Raw genomic sequence first — 15,998 nt, 5'->3', positions numbered from 1 at the left:
CAGTAGTGCCAAAGAAGATGAAATATTTGGGAATTTATCTAACAAAGGACGTGAAAGATCTCTATAAAGAGAACTATGAAACTCTAAGAAAAGAAATAGCTGAAAATATTAACAAATGGAAAAACATACCATGCTCATGGCTGGGAAGAATCAACATAGTTAAAATGTCTATACTACCCAAAGCAATATATAATTTCAATGCAATCACTATTAAAGCTCCACTGTCATACTTTAAAGATGTGGAAAAAACAATACCTCGTTTTATACGGAATCAGAAAAAACCTCGAATAGCCAAGATATTACTCAGAAATAAAAACGAAGCAGGAGGAATTACGCTACCAGACCTCAGACTATACTACAAATCAATAGTGATCAAAACAGCATGGTATTGGCACAAAAACAGAGAGGTAGATGTCTGGAATAGAACAGAGAATCAAGAGATGAATCCAGCTACTTACCATCATTTAATCTTTGACAAGCCAATTAAAAACATTCAGTGGGGAAAAGATTCCCTATTTAACAAATGGTGCTGGGTGAACTGGCTGGCAACCTGTAAAAGACTGAAAGTGGACCCACACCTTTCACCATTAACTAAGATAGACTCTCACTGGATCAAAGATTTAAACTTAAGACATGAAACTATAAAAATACTAGAGGAGAGTGCAGGGAAAACCCTTGAAGAGATAGGGATGGGCGAGTATTTTATGAGGAGGACACCCCAGGCAATTGAAGCAGCTTCAAAAATACACTACTGGGACTTCATCAAACTAAAAAGCTTCTGCACAGCCAAGAACACAGTAAGTAAAGCAAGCAAACAGCCCTCAGAATGGGAGAAGATATTTGCAGGTTATGTCTCCAACAAAGGTTTAATAACCAGAATCCACAGAGAACTCAAAACGCATTAGCAAGAATAGAACAAGGGATCCCATTGCAGGCTGGGCAAGGGATTTGAAGAGAAACTTCTCTGAAGAAGACAGGCACACAGCCTTCAGACATATGAAAAAATGCTCATCATCTTTAATCATCAGAGAAATGAAAATCAAAACTACTTTGAGATACCATCTAACTCCAATGAGACTAGCCTATATCACAAAATCCCAAGACCAGAGATGTTGGCGCGGATGTGGAGAAAAGGGAACACTTTTGCACTGCTGGTGGGAATGCAAATTAATACATTCCTTTTGGAAAGAGATATGGAGAACACTTAGAGATCTAAAAATAGATCTGCCATTCAATCCTGTAATTCCTCTACTGGGCATATACCCAGAAGACCAAAAATCACATCATAACAAAGATATTTGTACCAGAATGTTTATTGCAGCCCAATTCATAATTGCTAAGTCATGGAAGAAGCCCAGGTGCCCATCGATCCACGAATGGATTAATAAATTGTGGTATATGTACACCATGGAATATTATGCAGCCTTAAAGAAAGATGGAGACTTTACCGCTTTCATGTTTACATGGATGGAGCTGGAACATATTCTCTTAGTAAAGTATCTCAAGAATGGAAGAGAAAGTACCCAATGTACTCAGCCCTACTATGAGACTAATTTAGGGTTTTCACATGAAAGCTATAACCCAGTTACAACCTAAGAATAGGGGGAAGGGGGAGAGGGAGGGGAAGGGGGAAAGGGAGGGGAGGGATGGGGGAGGTGGGTAGAGGGAAGGGGATTGGTGGGATTACACCAGCGGTGCATCTTACAAGGGTATTATGTGAAACTTGGTAAACGGTCTGTGAAGCTAGCAAATGATGCCCCATGATCATATCAATGTACACAGCTATGATTTAATTAAAAAAAAGAAAAAAGAAAGAAAATAAAAAAAAAAACAAAAAAAAAGATAAAACTAAAAAAAACAAGTTTCTCTAAAGCTGAAAGTATAGCAGAACCTCCATAGCTGACAACTTCCCTACTTAAGTTGACCTAATTTTCGTAAGTCAGACATACACCACATGTACATATCAGTAGAGGAGGCCTTGTTCCTTATAATGACCACCTCAATATGTTGATAAGTTTGTTACAGTCCCTTGGGTGGCCAACTTCAAGAGATTCTATTGTATTTTCATTCTGACTTCTATATAACCTTAGAACTGATTTCTATAGTTACAGGGGGAAATAAGGAAGTATTGAATTTGAAATTGTGCTATGATATTTCTAATCACTTCAAGTTACATTTCTGTGTGTTGCTTCATTATGCCTGACAATATTTTTCTGAAAAATCTCCCAACCAAGTATTTCTTCTACTACTCTGTCCTTCCCCACAGACAACAATTTTTTCCCTGGGGCTATAACTTGAGCCCCATCTTGACAGGTAATATAAGGTACTTAACTCTGTACTTCCTAATGTTTGAAGTACCAGGCTATAGCATATAATTTCGCTCCGAAAGTGATCTATTTTTGACTCTTAATATTCCTTATATTAAATTTACTTTATAATATAGACAAGAAGGATAGCATTCCTTAATTCTATCCCTAAAGAATGAATTAAAATGTATTAATATTTTAGATATGTATAAACATTTCAGGGTAATCATTATAAAGTAGAGTTAGTGGAGACAGTTCTCAGCCTCATAAGAAATAATTACACGGTAGCTCCGAAATCATTTCCTAAAGGACAGTGTTTCCGCTGAGTCCCCACAACCAACTGACATAGTTTCTTATTCATCCAACAAACACATGCTGAGCACATGTTAGGCCAAGATACTCACTGTTCAAGATCTGGGGGATACACAATAAGACAATTAAGACAAGACAAATGAGCCCCCCCCCTGGAGTTTTTAGTCACATGGGAAACAATTAAATAAATCAATATGTAAAAAAGAATTACATTAAACAGTGCTAAGTGCTACACACAGTATTCAAATCTAGTGAGATTATAGTGACTAGATGGTCATTTTAAATTGGAGCATCAGGGAAAGCCTCTTAAAAGAGGTAAATTTGGGTGGCGCCTGTGGCTCAGTGAGTAGGGCGCCGGCCCCATATGCCGAAGGTGGCGGGTTCAAACCCAGCCCCGGCCAAACTGCAACAAAAAAATAGCCGGGCGTTGTGGCAGGAGCCTGTAGTCCCAGCTGCTCAGGAGGCTGAGGCAAGAGAATCGCGTAAGCCCAAGAGTTAGAGGTTGCTGTGAGCCGTGTGACATCACGGCACTCTACCCGAGGGCGGTACAGTGAGACTCTGGCTCTACAAAAAAAAAAAAAAAAAAAAAAGAGGTAAATTTAAGCAGGCATGTGAATGGCAAGATTACTATTCAAAAATCAAGTGGAAAAGCATTCCTGGTGAAGGGAACCACTAGGGTAATGGCCATAGGCAAGAAGAAGCTAGGCATGTTTAAGAATAGGAAAGAGTCCCGGCATGTCTAGAGGGTAGTGATTACAGAAAGTTCAGATTTGAGGGGCAGGAAAAGGCCAGATCATCAGCCTTTGTAAGCCAGGTTAATATACTTAGATTTTACTTTAGGACCAATGGAAATCCACCAAAGGAAGCCACATTTGAAGTTGTGTTCACAAAGAATTAGAGTCCAAACTGTAAAAATCATACATACTCATTAAGTCCATGTATGTTCTTGGTGCTACAGTCTGCATTCAATGAAATTCACCCCAAGACACAGGACCCTAGAGGTAGAAGGAACCTTTATGCAGGCAAAGCCATGTTCTTAGATGAAAAGTGATAGACCAAAAAGGGCATCATTCAGATTATTGCATTAACGATTGAGAGAAACACCTCCAAAAATAAGTATGGTGCCTATGATACATCAAAGCTGAAGATAAACAAGAAATTGTCCTTTATGTATTCATAAACTGGACCGCCATGCATTAGATGCGTGTGACCCATCACAGAATTTAAGGTTTTGTGACAGCCTATAACCTAAATATTTGAACCCTCGTATCAATCTAAAAGCTGAAACTTACATGGGTCACATACCTGCTAATTTGTTTTATCAATTCCATTGTTCTAATCCTAGCTCACTAAGTCACAATACCTTGGAGATTTATTTATCTAGTGAATAATAAAGCCCTACTGCGTGCAAGGAATGACACAGGAAGATGAAAAACTACAGTCTAGAGGAAGTGATGAAGTATACAGGGAGCCACATCCACCCAACACCGACCACGTGAATTACACATATATACCGTAAAACATGCTTCTCATATAACGCGCCGTGAGAGCTGGAGGAAATTCAGACGTACCTCACTTTATTGCCTGGGCAGACATTGCACTTTTTGCAAATTGAAGGTTTGCAGCAACCTTGCATCAAGTAAATCTCTCACTACCATTTTTCCAACAGCAAGTGCTCACTCTATGTCTCTGTGTGACATTTTGGTAATTCTCATAATATTTCAAACGTTCTCTCTCTTTTTTTTTTTTTTTGTCTTTGAGATAGAATCATCCTCTGTTGCCCTGGGTAGAGTGCCATGGTGTCATCGTAGCTCACAGCAACCTCAAGCTCTTGGGCTCAAGAAATCCTCTTGCCTGAGTTTTTCTTTTTTTTTTGCAGTTTTGGCTGGGGCCAGGTTTGAACCCACCACCCCAGGTATATGGGGCCAGTGTCCTATTCCTTGAGCCACAGGTGTCACCCAGTTTTTCTATTCTTTTTAGTAGAGACCATCTCACTCTTGCTCAGGCTGGTCTTGAACTCACGAAGCTCAAGCAATCCACCTGCCTCCGCCTCCTAGAGTGCTAGGATTACAGGTGTGAGCCACTGTGCCCAGCCTATTTCAAACTTTACAATTATTATTGTACCTGTTATGGTGATCAGTGATCTTTGATGTTACTGTCGTAATTATTTTGGCCACACCCATATAAGACAGCTAACTTAACCTTCTGACTCTGAACAACACCTATAGGGGTTCAATCAAAATGTTCTCTAAGTGTGAAGGCCATCTTTAGGCATTCAATACAAGATGTTAGTTTAGTGCAAAAGATACCTGTGGGCACATCTCCTGAGTCTCCACAAAGGATTAATTGACAAATGTTGTGTGTGTTCTGACTGCTCCACTGACTGGCCATTCCTCAATCTCTCCCTCTCTTCAGGCCTCCGATTCCCAGAGATACAACAATGTTCAAATTAAACCAGTGAATAACACTATAAAGGCCTCTAAGTGCTCAAGGGAAGAAGAGTCGCATATCTCTCACTTCAAATCAAAAGCTAGGGGAAAAAAAAAAAAAGACAGAAATAATTAAGCTTAGTGAAGAGAGCATGTTGAAAGCCTAGAGATTGGCCGAAAGCTTGGCCGTTAGCGCAAGTTAGACAGGCTGTGAATGCAAAGGAAAAGTTCTCAAAGGAAAGTAAAAGTGCTACTCCAGTGGACACACAATAAGAACGTGGAAACAATCTTATTCTTGATACAGAGACAGTTTTCGTGGTCTGGATAGAAGATCAAACCAGCCACAACATTCTCTTAAGACAAAACCTAATCCATGGGGCGGTGCCTGTGGCTCAAGGAGTAGGGCGCTGGTCCCATATGCCGTAGGTGGTGGGTTCAAACCCAGCCCCCGCCAAAAAAAAAAAATTAATTAAAATAAATAAATAAATAAATGAAAGTCACTTAAAAAAAAAATAACCTAATCCAGAGCCAGGCCCTAACTCTCTTCAATTTTGTGAAGGCTGAGAGAGGTAAGGAAGCTGCAAAGGAAAAGTTTGAAACTAGCACAGATCAGTTTATGAGGTTTAAGGAAAGAAGTTATCTCCGTAAGAAAAAAGTGTGAGATAAGGCAACAAGTGCTGCTATAGAAGCAGCAGTAAGTTACTCTGTTACCCATAAGATCTAGCCAAGATCACTGATGAAACAACAGATTTCAGTGTAGATAAAATAGCCTTCTATTGGAAGAAGATGCCATGGAGGACTTTCATAGCTAGAAAGCAGAAGTCAAAACTTCAAATGATAATCTTTTTTTAGGCGCTAGAGCAACTGGTGACTTTAAGTGAAGCCAGGTCTCACTGACCATTCTAAAAACCTTAAGGCACTTAAGAACTATGCTAAATCTAGTTTGCCTGTGCTCTAGAAATGGAACAACCAAGGCTGGATGATGTCTGACTATAGCACACTTTACTGAATATTTTAAATCCACTGTGGAGACCTATTACTCAGAAAAAGATTCCTTTCAAGATATCACTGCTTGACAATAAACTGGGTCCCCCAAGAGCTCTGATGAAGATGAACAAGGAGATTCATGTTTTTTTCATGCCTGATAACACAACATCCATTCTGCAGCCATGGACCAAGGTGTAATTTTGACTTTCAGGTCTTATTATTTAAGAAATACATTTCATAAGGCTATAGCTACTAAATAGCAGTTCCTCTAATGGCTCTGGGTGAAGTGAACTAAAACCCTTTTGGAAAGAATTTGCCATTCTAGGTGGTTGCCACTGAGGACATTCATGATTCATGGGGAAGAAGTCAAAATATCAACATAGAGTTTGGAAGAAGTTGATACTAACCCTCATGGATAACATTGAGGGCTTCCAGACTTCAGTGGAGGCAATAACCAAAGATGTGGTAGAAACAGCAAAAGAATTAGAATTAGATATGGAGGCCTAAGGAGTGAATAAATTATAGTAACTAGTCACGAAAAAATCTGAACAGATAAGGAGTTGTTTTTTTTCTTTCTCTATTTTTTTGCTTTTTGGTGTTTTGTTTTGTTTTTTTAAGACAGTCTCACTTTGTTGCCCTGGGTAGAGTGCTGTGGCATCACAGCCCACAGCAACCTCAAACTCCTGGGCTTAAGTGATCCTCTTGCCTCAGCCTCCCAAGTAGTTGGGTTTGTTTGTTTGTTTGTTTGTTTGTTTTTAGAGATGGGGTCTCACTCTTTCTTGCTCAGGCTGGTCTGGAATTCCTGAGCTCAGGCAACCTGCCCGCCTTGGCCTCCCAGAGTGCTACAATTGCAGGTGTGAGCCACCCTGCCTGGCGGCAGATGAGTTGCTTCTTACGGATTAGCAAACAAAGTGGTTTCATGAGATGAAATCGACTTCTGGGTGAAGCAGCTTCAAAAATACACTACTGGGACCTGATCAAACTAAAAAGCTTTTTAGTTCTTCTACAGCCAAGAACACAGTAAGTAAAGCAAGCAAACAGTCCTCAGAATGGGAGAAGATATTAGCAGGTTATGTCTCCAACAAAGGTTTAGTAACCAGAATCCACAGAGAACTCAAACGTATAAGCAAGAAAAGAACAAGTGATCCCATCTCAGGCTGGGCAAGGAACTTGAAGAGAAACTTCTCTGAAGAAGACAGGCACACGGCCTACAGACATATGAAAAAATGCTCATCGTCTTTAATCATCAGAGAAATGCAAACCAAAACTACTTTGAGATATCATCTAACTCCAGTAAGATTAGCCCATATCACAAAATCCCAAGACCAGAGATGTTGGCGTGGATGTGGAGGAAAGGGAACACTTCTACACTGCTGGTGGGAATGCAAATTAATATATTCCTTTTAGAAAGATGTTTGGAGAACACTTAGAGATCTAAAAATAGATCTGCAATTCAATCCTATAATTCCTCTACTAGGTATATACCTAGAAGACCAAAAATCACATTATAACAAAGATATTTGTACCAGAATGTTTATTGCAGCCCAATTCATAATTGCTAAGTCATGGAAAAAGCCCAAGTGCCCATCGATCCACGAATGGATTAATAAATTGTGGTAAATGTACACCATGGAATATTATGCAGCCTTAAAGAAAGATGGAGACTTCACCTCTTTCATGTTTACATGGATGGAGCTGGAACATATTCTTCTTAGTAAAGTATCTCAAGAATGTTAGAAAAAGTATCCAATGTACTCACCCCTACTATGAAACTAATTTAGGGTTTTCACATGAAAGCTATAACCCAGTTATAACCTAAGAATAGGGGGGAAGGGGAGGGAGGGGGGAAAATGGGCAGAGGGAGGGTGATTGGTGGGATTACACCTATGGTGCATCTTACAAGGGTACATGTGAAACTTAGTAAATGTAGAATATAAATGTCTTAACACAATAGCTAAGAAAATGCCAGGAAGGCTATGTTAACCAGTGTGATGAAAATGTGTCAAAGGGGGCGGCGCCTGTGGCTCAGTCGGTAGAGCACCGGCCCCATATACCGAGGGTGGCGGGTTCAAAACCAGCCCCAGCTAAACTGCAACCAAAAAATAGCCGGGCGTTGTGGCGGGCGCCTGTAGTCCCAGCTGCTCGGGAGGCTGAGGCAAGAGAATCGCTTAAGCCCAGGAGTTGGAGGTTGCTGTAAGCTGTGTGAGCCATGGCACTCTACTGAGGGCAATAAAGTGAAACTCTGTCTCTAAAAAAAAAAAAAAAGAAAAAGAAAATGTGTCAAACGGTCTATAAAACCAGTGTATGGTGCCCCATGATCGCATTAATGTACACAGCTATGATTTAACAATAAATAAATAAATAAATAAAAAAGAAATCTACTTCTGGTGAAGATGCCATCACCATTGTTGACATGACAACAAAGAATTCAGACTACTACATAAACTTAGCTGATAAACTAAGGTTTAAGAGGATTGACTTCAATTTTGAAAGAAGTTCTACAGCATCACATGCTAGAGAGAAATCTTTTGTGAAAGGAAAAGCCAATCAATGTGGGAAACTTCACTGTTGTATTATTTGGAAAAATGTCGACAGCCCCCCACAACATTCAGGAATCATCACCCTAATCAGTCAGCAGCCATCACCATCAGGACAAAACCCTCCACCAGCAAAAAAGATTGCAAATCCCTCTAGGCTCAGATGATCATTACCAATTTTTAGCAAAAAAGTATTTTTAACTAAGGTATGTACAGTTTTTTCATTACACATAATGTTACTGCACAATTTAATAAATCATAGCATATGACAAATACAGGAAACCAAAAAATTGTGACTTCCTTTATTGCAGTATTCCCTATATTGTATAGATCTGGAAGCAAATCCAGTGTCTCCAAGGCCTGGCTGTATTTCCTCAGTGGAAGGGATCTGAAGATAGCATGCTAGCTGGTCCTTGAGGGATGGGTAGGATTCACAGATGAGGGAGAACATTTTAGACACCAGGTGCAGCAGGGACAAAAGATCTATGTCAGTGGTTCTCAACCTTCCTAATGCCGCAACTCTTTAATACAGTTCCCCATGTTGTGGTGACCCCCAACCATAAAATTGTTTTCATACACCTGTATTTGTACTGGGTGTATGTTATGGTTTTAGGTTACCTCTGTGAAAGGGTCATTTGACCTCCAAAGGGGTTACAACCCACAGGATGAGAACCACTGATCTATGTGAACTAGACCCTCTAACCAGACCCTCTAAAGGTGAAATCCAGAGTGTTAAGTAAAGGTAGGGCAATCATTTTCAACATGAAAAAACCAAGACTGAGCTGCAGCTGAAGTTATCACTCAGTTCACCAATATAAGAGTTTTATAGGTGGCGCCTGTGGCTCAAGGAGTAGGGTGCCAGTCCCATATGCCGGAGGTGGTGGGTTCAAACCCAGCCCAGCCAAAAAAACCACAAAAAAAAAAAAAAATTTTATATCAGTATTTATCACCTAAATTAACACGAAAAAGTTTTATTATATAAATAATTTAAGCCTATGTCAGGTTATTAGCTTATTTTTGTTTGCATTTTTTTTTTTTTGCAATTTTTGGCCAGGGCTGGGTTTGAACCAGTCATCTCTGGTATATGGGACCAGCGCCCTACTCCTTGAGCCACAGGCACCGCCCATTTGCATTTGTTTTCCAAAAGGAATAAAATAGGGTTTCAAAGATATTTAAAAATTTTCTTTTCAGAAAATTGAAAAAGAATTAGAAGATAATTTAAGCCACTTAGTGCAAAAATGTCAAATATGCAAGTTTTACATCAGTGGTTCTCAACCTTCCTAATGTCGCAATGTATTTTCATTGTTAAAAAGTGGTCAGGACTCCTAGGTTGAGAACTGCTGTTTTACATCATTCGAGGTGTTTTAATTCAGCATCAAAAACCTTAGAACACAGAGTAGATGAGAAAGTGCCATCAACACCAAAGTGCTGAGCGGGAAATACAAGTTCCTCAATACTGGTTTTTAATGTTTAACAGAACTCATGCAGGTTTCTTTTGAATTTAGAGACACAGAGCAAAACAAAAAAGCTGGAAGAGATACAAAACACAAAGGGTATTCTTAAGTAGCTCCTATTGTGTAGATGGCTATAAGTCTAAGACCAGTTTGAACTGATTTGCCTTAGTGGCATTAGTAACCTTTAGTTCACTGCAACACCAAAGACCCTGCCTAATGAAAAGCACTGGGCATGCTTAACCTGTATTGTAGGTAAACCCACAATGATTCAGAAACAGCTCTGCCTTACTTGCCAGGAAGAAACTTAAGGCCCCACATCCAGGCAAGCAGGGCAGATCTTACTCTGAAGAACTCTTGCCACCTCTACCCAGGAGTGAGTGCCCAGAGGATTCCTATCTGGCTGGAAACGAGAGCCCTGTGTAAGTAATCTCTAACAAATGTCTCAATCTTGCCAAGATGGTTGGTCTGGGTTGTTATGGTCTCTCTGCACCACCTCAGTTTGGAGGGCAGGTTTTCTAAACCGTTCTGGGATTTTCCTGGAACAAGTATAATATGCCCGTATAAAGTAAGTTACAATGCTCCATTTGTTAGACTCGTGTCTATTCCATTGTTTTTCCTGAAGAGTACCCTGCAGGACTCCTCCGATCTACAATTATTTTTCTGCCTTTCTGTTAAAGCATTGTTTTATGACATTAATTCACCTGAAAACTGATAAGTAATACGATTTAGGGCATTTTTAAAATTTATTAGAAGTTCATTCTATTTTCTGTATATCATAAAACCATCTTAACACTCACCTATTGAAAATCAAGGTCAGAGCACCAAAAATCAATTATCAGGAGCCAAGTGCGGGGGGTGTGGGGGGGATGCACCTGTAGTCCTAGTTACTCAGGAGGCTGAGGCAGGAAGACCACTTGGACCCTAGAAGCTTGAGTCCAGCCTGAGCAACATAGTGAGACACTATCTCTTTAAAAATAATAATGGACGGCGCCTGTGGCTCAGTCGGTAAGGCGTCGGCCCCATATACCGAGAGTGGCGGGTTCAAACCCGGCCCCAGCCAAACTGCGACCAAAAAATAGCCGGGCGTTGTGGCGGGCGCCTGTAGTCCCAGCTACTCGGGAGGCTGAGGCAAGAGAATCGCTTAAGCCCAGGAGTTGGAGGTTGCTGTGAGCTGTGTGATGCCACGGCACTCTACCGAGGGCCATAAAGTGAGACTCTGTCTCTACAAAAATATATAATAATAATAATAATAATAATTAACTAGCAAAGCTAACCACCATGTGCTATTCCTATTATGTTTTCTCCCCTTTCTTTTCTAAAATTTTCAAAGATTTTGTTGCCTATGTGAAATTTTCTCTGTGTACCCTTCATGAAAGAATACAAGTATAGTCCAGCAAAAAGGAAGAGAGAGGAGGGGAAGAGAAGAGGGAGGGTGATTGGCAGGATCTCACCTAACCTGCACAATGCCAGGGTGTTCAGCACGCCACCCCTCTTGGTGAAGGGCTCAACTGCAACTTGAACTTGACCTTATAAATGAAAACAATGTAACCTAAACATTGGTGCCCTCAGATTTATCTGAAATTTAAAAAAAGAAAAGTGTAGTTTAACAGAATTCTTTGAACTGTGTCCCCTCCTCACATGGCCCTGGCTCACTGAGATGAAAATCAAGCAAACTGCCCTGGTGAGAGCAGGGAAGTAGCACAATGAAACTACAGTACACCTTGAAAAGAATCTTAAAATGTATTTTCACATGGAACAATACAGGTGATTTAAGAGCTAAAACAGGTATGGCTGGTGATTAAAAGTCCTTTTCTTTTTATTGTTTTAAATTAAATTCCAAATGATTCACAGTTCTCTGAATCTGACCTGCACTTTCACATCTTTGTACTTTTGTTTGGGAGGTCCACCCCTTTGTGTCTCTAAATGTGGAATTCTCCTCACCTTCTGGTGCTCAGTCAAAGGAAGCTCTCAGAGCCCTGCCCTCCACCATTTTGCATTACGGGAAATTGCACCATGTTGTAAACTATTTACCGTGAATTTGATGTACATCCCCTATCATTGCACCTGTTATGATGACTTACGCATAGTTACATTCAAAAAATTGTTTTAAAAAACAAGTTAAGCTCATTTGCCACAAAATATATGATCAAATGAGGTTAAAAATACTAAAATTACCACAAGTAATCAAGACATCGAGAAGAATATGCCAAGTAGGTACCCAAGAGCAACTCTGGAACGTTTTTACCAGATTCTGCCCCTCCCACCAGGTACAGAGCTAGGCAGGTGTCATGGAAGCCCTGGCTCCTGAATGCCTCACTGTGATGGTGCACTCAGCCTCCCAGAGAGAGAGGGCTATGCCATCAGCAGGTCCCTAAAAGCAGCTCTAGACTCAATGGCCTCTCCCTGTACATAACCGTGTCCATCACAGAAAGAGTGAGCACCACAGAGTGTAAGAATAGCAAAATGAATCCCATCAAAACCCATTTATATCTCCCAACAAGGGTAAGTTCAACCACAGGAGGCGGGCTCGTACCTCCTCTCCTAGGGGGACTAGTTAGCAAGTTCTTTCTCCCTGAACCTTCCCTGTGAATAACTTAAGAATAGAAACTGTTTCCCAAATGAGAGGGGAATTGGCAAGGAAAGAAGAGAATTAAGTTGACAACAATCTTTTGGCAGTTTTCCTACTATAAGTTCTCATAGTTACTTAAAAGGGAAAAAAAGGGCCTCCAATGTCTGCCACTGCTTTTTGAAAAACCTAAACTCTTCTGGGGTGGGGGGAAGGGTTGCTGCCATAATTTCACATCTCAAAAGTGATGCCTAAGTCCTCCTCACCCCCACTCTCGTAGAAACAGAAGAGAGGTGAGTGTTCTCTGAATGCTTCTCCTTTTACCTTCCTTTATAACTAAAAGGAACATAAAACCACATTGAAAACAGAAGTCCAGCATTACCAAGAAAATAGTCCAGGCTCTGAGGTACACCCCCACTGGCCCATTCCTCTTCATATTTTCTCTTTCACTTACTTGGAAGCCCAAATGAGAAATGCCCCTTCACAAACTGACAAAAGTTATCTGTGAGAAATGCTAGATTTAAAGTTGCTGGGAGAAGACCTAAAAATGTCCTTCATTAAAAACTACACACTTTCCCTGTATTTGCTTCTTTCTTGTTCTGTACAAAGCACTGATAGGTGGCACTTGTGTGCACGGGGTGGGGGTGGGCGGGGGGGACATACATACTCCAATGATTATTTTACCTACTTTAAGAAAATGTGGTATACAAACATGTATTCTCAAATTAAAATTTATAATGTGTATTAATGAGAAGCAGTCACATTTATTTAAATGTGAATGCCTGCCCTATAATGAACTTTTGGGGGAAAAAATTAAACCCACTGCTGTACCTTGAAGTGTCCCTTAAAATTCTAGTGCTGGAAACTTAATCCCAAATGCAGAAACATTGGGAGATGGGAGCTTTATGGGCTAATTAGGATTAATTTCATTATTGAGGGAGGGTGTTTATTACAAAGGTGAGTTCAGGCCCCCTCTTCTCACAGTCTCTCACCCTTGCACCTTCCAACAGGGTAAGACATAGAAATAAGGCCCTTTCCAGATGCCTGCCCTTTGATCTTGGACTTCCCCAACTCCAGTACTGTAAGAAAAAAAATCTCTGTTCTTCAAAAATTACCCAGTCTGTGATATTCTGTCACAGCAGCACAAAACAAAGACAATCACTTCCCAATAAATACGTGATTGCCTTACAATATGTACTCAAAAAAATTATTAAAAGTATAGGACTTTTGGGACACATATGCTGAAAGCAAAAAAGACAATATTGTGACAGGCAGCCATCCAGTAAGCCAAAAAGCCAGAAAGCCCTGTGGGATGACTGAATACACAGGGCTGAGCAAAACCTAGTCACAGGATCCTATCTGCCTCCCAGGGATACTATCCCAAAGGCTGTCAGGAAACAAATGTAGATATCTACATAAGTTCAAGTTAAAGTAATCAAGATGGTGACGTTTAGCATTTGAAAGCCACAAGTTCCTAACAAAATGCGTACACTATCTCAAGTGTTTTATAACTTGTTTTAGTGCAGTTAACACCACAGGAAAATGCATTTCCAGACCTGGACTCCCAGAGTATGCAAATCAAACAGGAGATTTTGTGTGCGTGTGTATGTGTATACACACACATATTCGCGGCTGTAAGGATTTCCCAGAGTGCTGTGAAATTAAAAGACTCTACCTTGAGTCCCACGACTATTTCCCGACGTCAAGCACTGTAACCCTTCCTTTAAAATATACTGTTTCTGAATTGTTTCATGAGTGTTACTGTTGTTTCCTCTATGGTTGTTTTTAACGATTCGGTTGGCCAGCTGCAAGTTTAAGATCCTGCTCTAATCACCTCCTGCACTCACCACCGACCATGGACAGGAGACACGCGGGGTTCCCTTATACAGCTATGGAGCTTCCAGAGGGGAGGGAGAGGGAGACCGGTAGAGATCATTTAAAACTTCAACGAGACCATCAGAAATTCCAGATCTCCCATCTCTCCTTTCATCCCTTCGACCTTCCGTCTGGTAACCTGACACGTCATCCATGTACTCCTTGGGGAATCCCTCTCCTTGTCGCGATCGGAGCGACATCCCCAGTCCCGGTGGGACGCCACTCCGAGCCCATGGAGGGCGCCTCCCGGTCGGCCCCGGCGCCCCTGGGGGCGTCTCCACCCGGCAGGCACCGCAGGCAGCGGCCCGCGGCCGGTCCCTGTCCCCGGGCGAGGAGCGGCGCCCCCCAACCGCACTTCGGACGGCCAGCAGCCACGGCCGAGAGTGGGGGACACCCGACTCGGGCTGAGTGGGAAGAGCCCTCGGAGTTCAAGCGCAGACAGCGAGGGGCGTCCCTGGGAACTCCCGCGCCGCCGACACCCGTCGTCCTCCTCTCCAGCGACACACCCCGGCGGAGGGCTGCGGCCGCCCGATGGGGCCGCAGGGTCGCTGAGCGTGCGCGACGCGGCTCGTCTTCCGCGGCCGTGAAGGCCGTCGGCCGCCCCCACACGTCCCGCGGCCGGGCCGCGCCACCTGAGGCGCCGCGTCCCCGGCGGGTGCCCGCGGGCGTCCGGCGCGTCCCCGACCGTCCCCGAGCGCGCGCCCCGGCCGCCCGTCCCCGCCCGCCGCGGCCCCGCGCGAGTTGCACTAACTTTCCGCGGCGGGGGAGGGGCGGGCGCCGCGGGCGCCGCGGGCCCCGGCTGGCCCGGCCTTACCTGTGCTCAAATTGTCGTTGATTTTCAAGGGCACCCGCAGGATGTAGACCAGGAAGAGGACGATGAAGAACCACACGGTCCAGAGATACGTCCAAGACCAAACTATGCAGGATTTGAGCTGCTCCAGAAAGCCCGTGGCCGCTTCAGCCATTTTCCAGCGCTGCTCTCTGCTGCCGCGGCTCTCGGTGTCTGCCGGGATGATTCACCGGCCCGGAGGCGCCGCTCGCGCCGCCGCCGCCGCCGCGGCCCGGGCGCCCCCGGAGCCCGCCCGCCGCCGGGGACGCGGGCGCGGCGGGAAATCGCGCGGGCCGCGGGCGTGCCGGCTTCTCCTCCTCCAGCCGTGTTGCTAACTCTCGGAAGGCCCCTACAAGTGGCTTTGGCGGTGCGATCACGTGGCCCCTGTCCCCCCACGTCCTGATGCCATTTATATTTATTATGCTACCAGTTAGCAAGACAGGCCAAGTGGGCACAGAAGGAAACCCCCGACGTAATTGTGACTCCTGGATGTTGAGCGTTTGCCACACGCCGGGCGTTGGTTCACACTCCGTGTAATCTCACACGGTCCCCACAGTGACCCTCACTAGACAGACGGAGAAACTGAGGCACACGCCAGTTGCGTCGTTACCTTAAGGTCGATCCAAAATCCAATTCCAGTTATGGATTTCAAACCCTTAAAGAGGTCTTTATTTTATTTTTTTTTTTTTAGAGACAGAGTCTC

At 42.9% G+C, this 15,998-nt stretch overlaps 1 protein-coding gene across 4 annotated transcripts in view; it reads right to left on the bottom strand.

The window, feature by feature from the left end:
- ST7 (suppression of tumorigenicity 7) overlaps nucleotides 1–15,640 on the bottom strand; it is a 313,492-nt gene extending 297,852 nt beyond the window's left edge. For 2 of the 4 annotated variants that reach the window (XM_053608647.1, XM_053608652.1), the window contains exon 1: nucleotides 15,281–15,640. In XM_053608647.1, coding sequence (XP_053464622.1) covers nucleotides 15,281–15,431 — 151 coding nt within the window. In that variant the 5' untranslated portion in view covers nucleotides 15,432–15,640. The remainder of the gene's footprint in view (nucleotides 1–15,280) is intronic. The other 2 variants (XM_053608648.1, XM_053608653.1) reach the window with 2 other exon arrangements.
- Between the last annotated feature and the right edge of the window lie 358 nt (nucleotides 15,641–15,998).

This window comes from Nycticebus coucang, chromosome 11 (genome assembly GCF_027406575.1).
Source record: "Nycticebus coucang isolate mNycCou1 chromosome 11, mNycCou1.pri, whole genome shotgun sequence".
Classification (NCBI taxonomy): domain Eukaryota; kingdom Metazoa; phylum Chordata; class Mammalia; order Primates; family Lorisidae; genus Nycticebus; species Nycticebus coucang.
The sequence above is the reverse complement of the archived record's forward strand: the minus strand, read 5'-3'. Positions and strand labels throughout refer to the sequence as shown.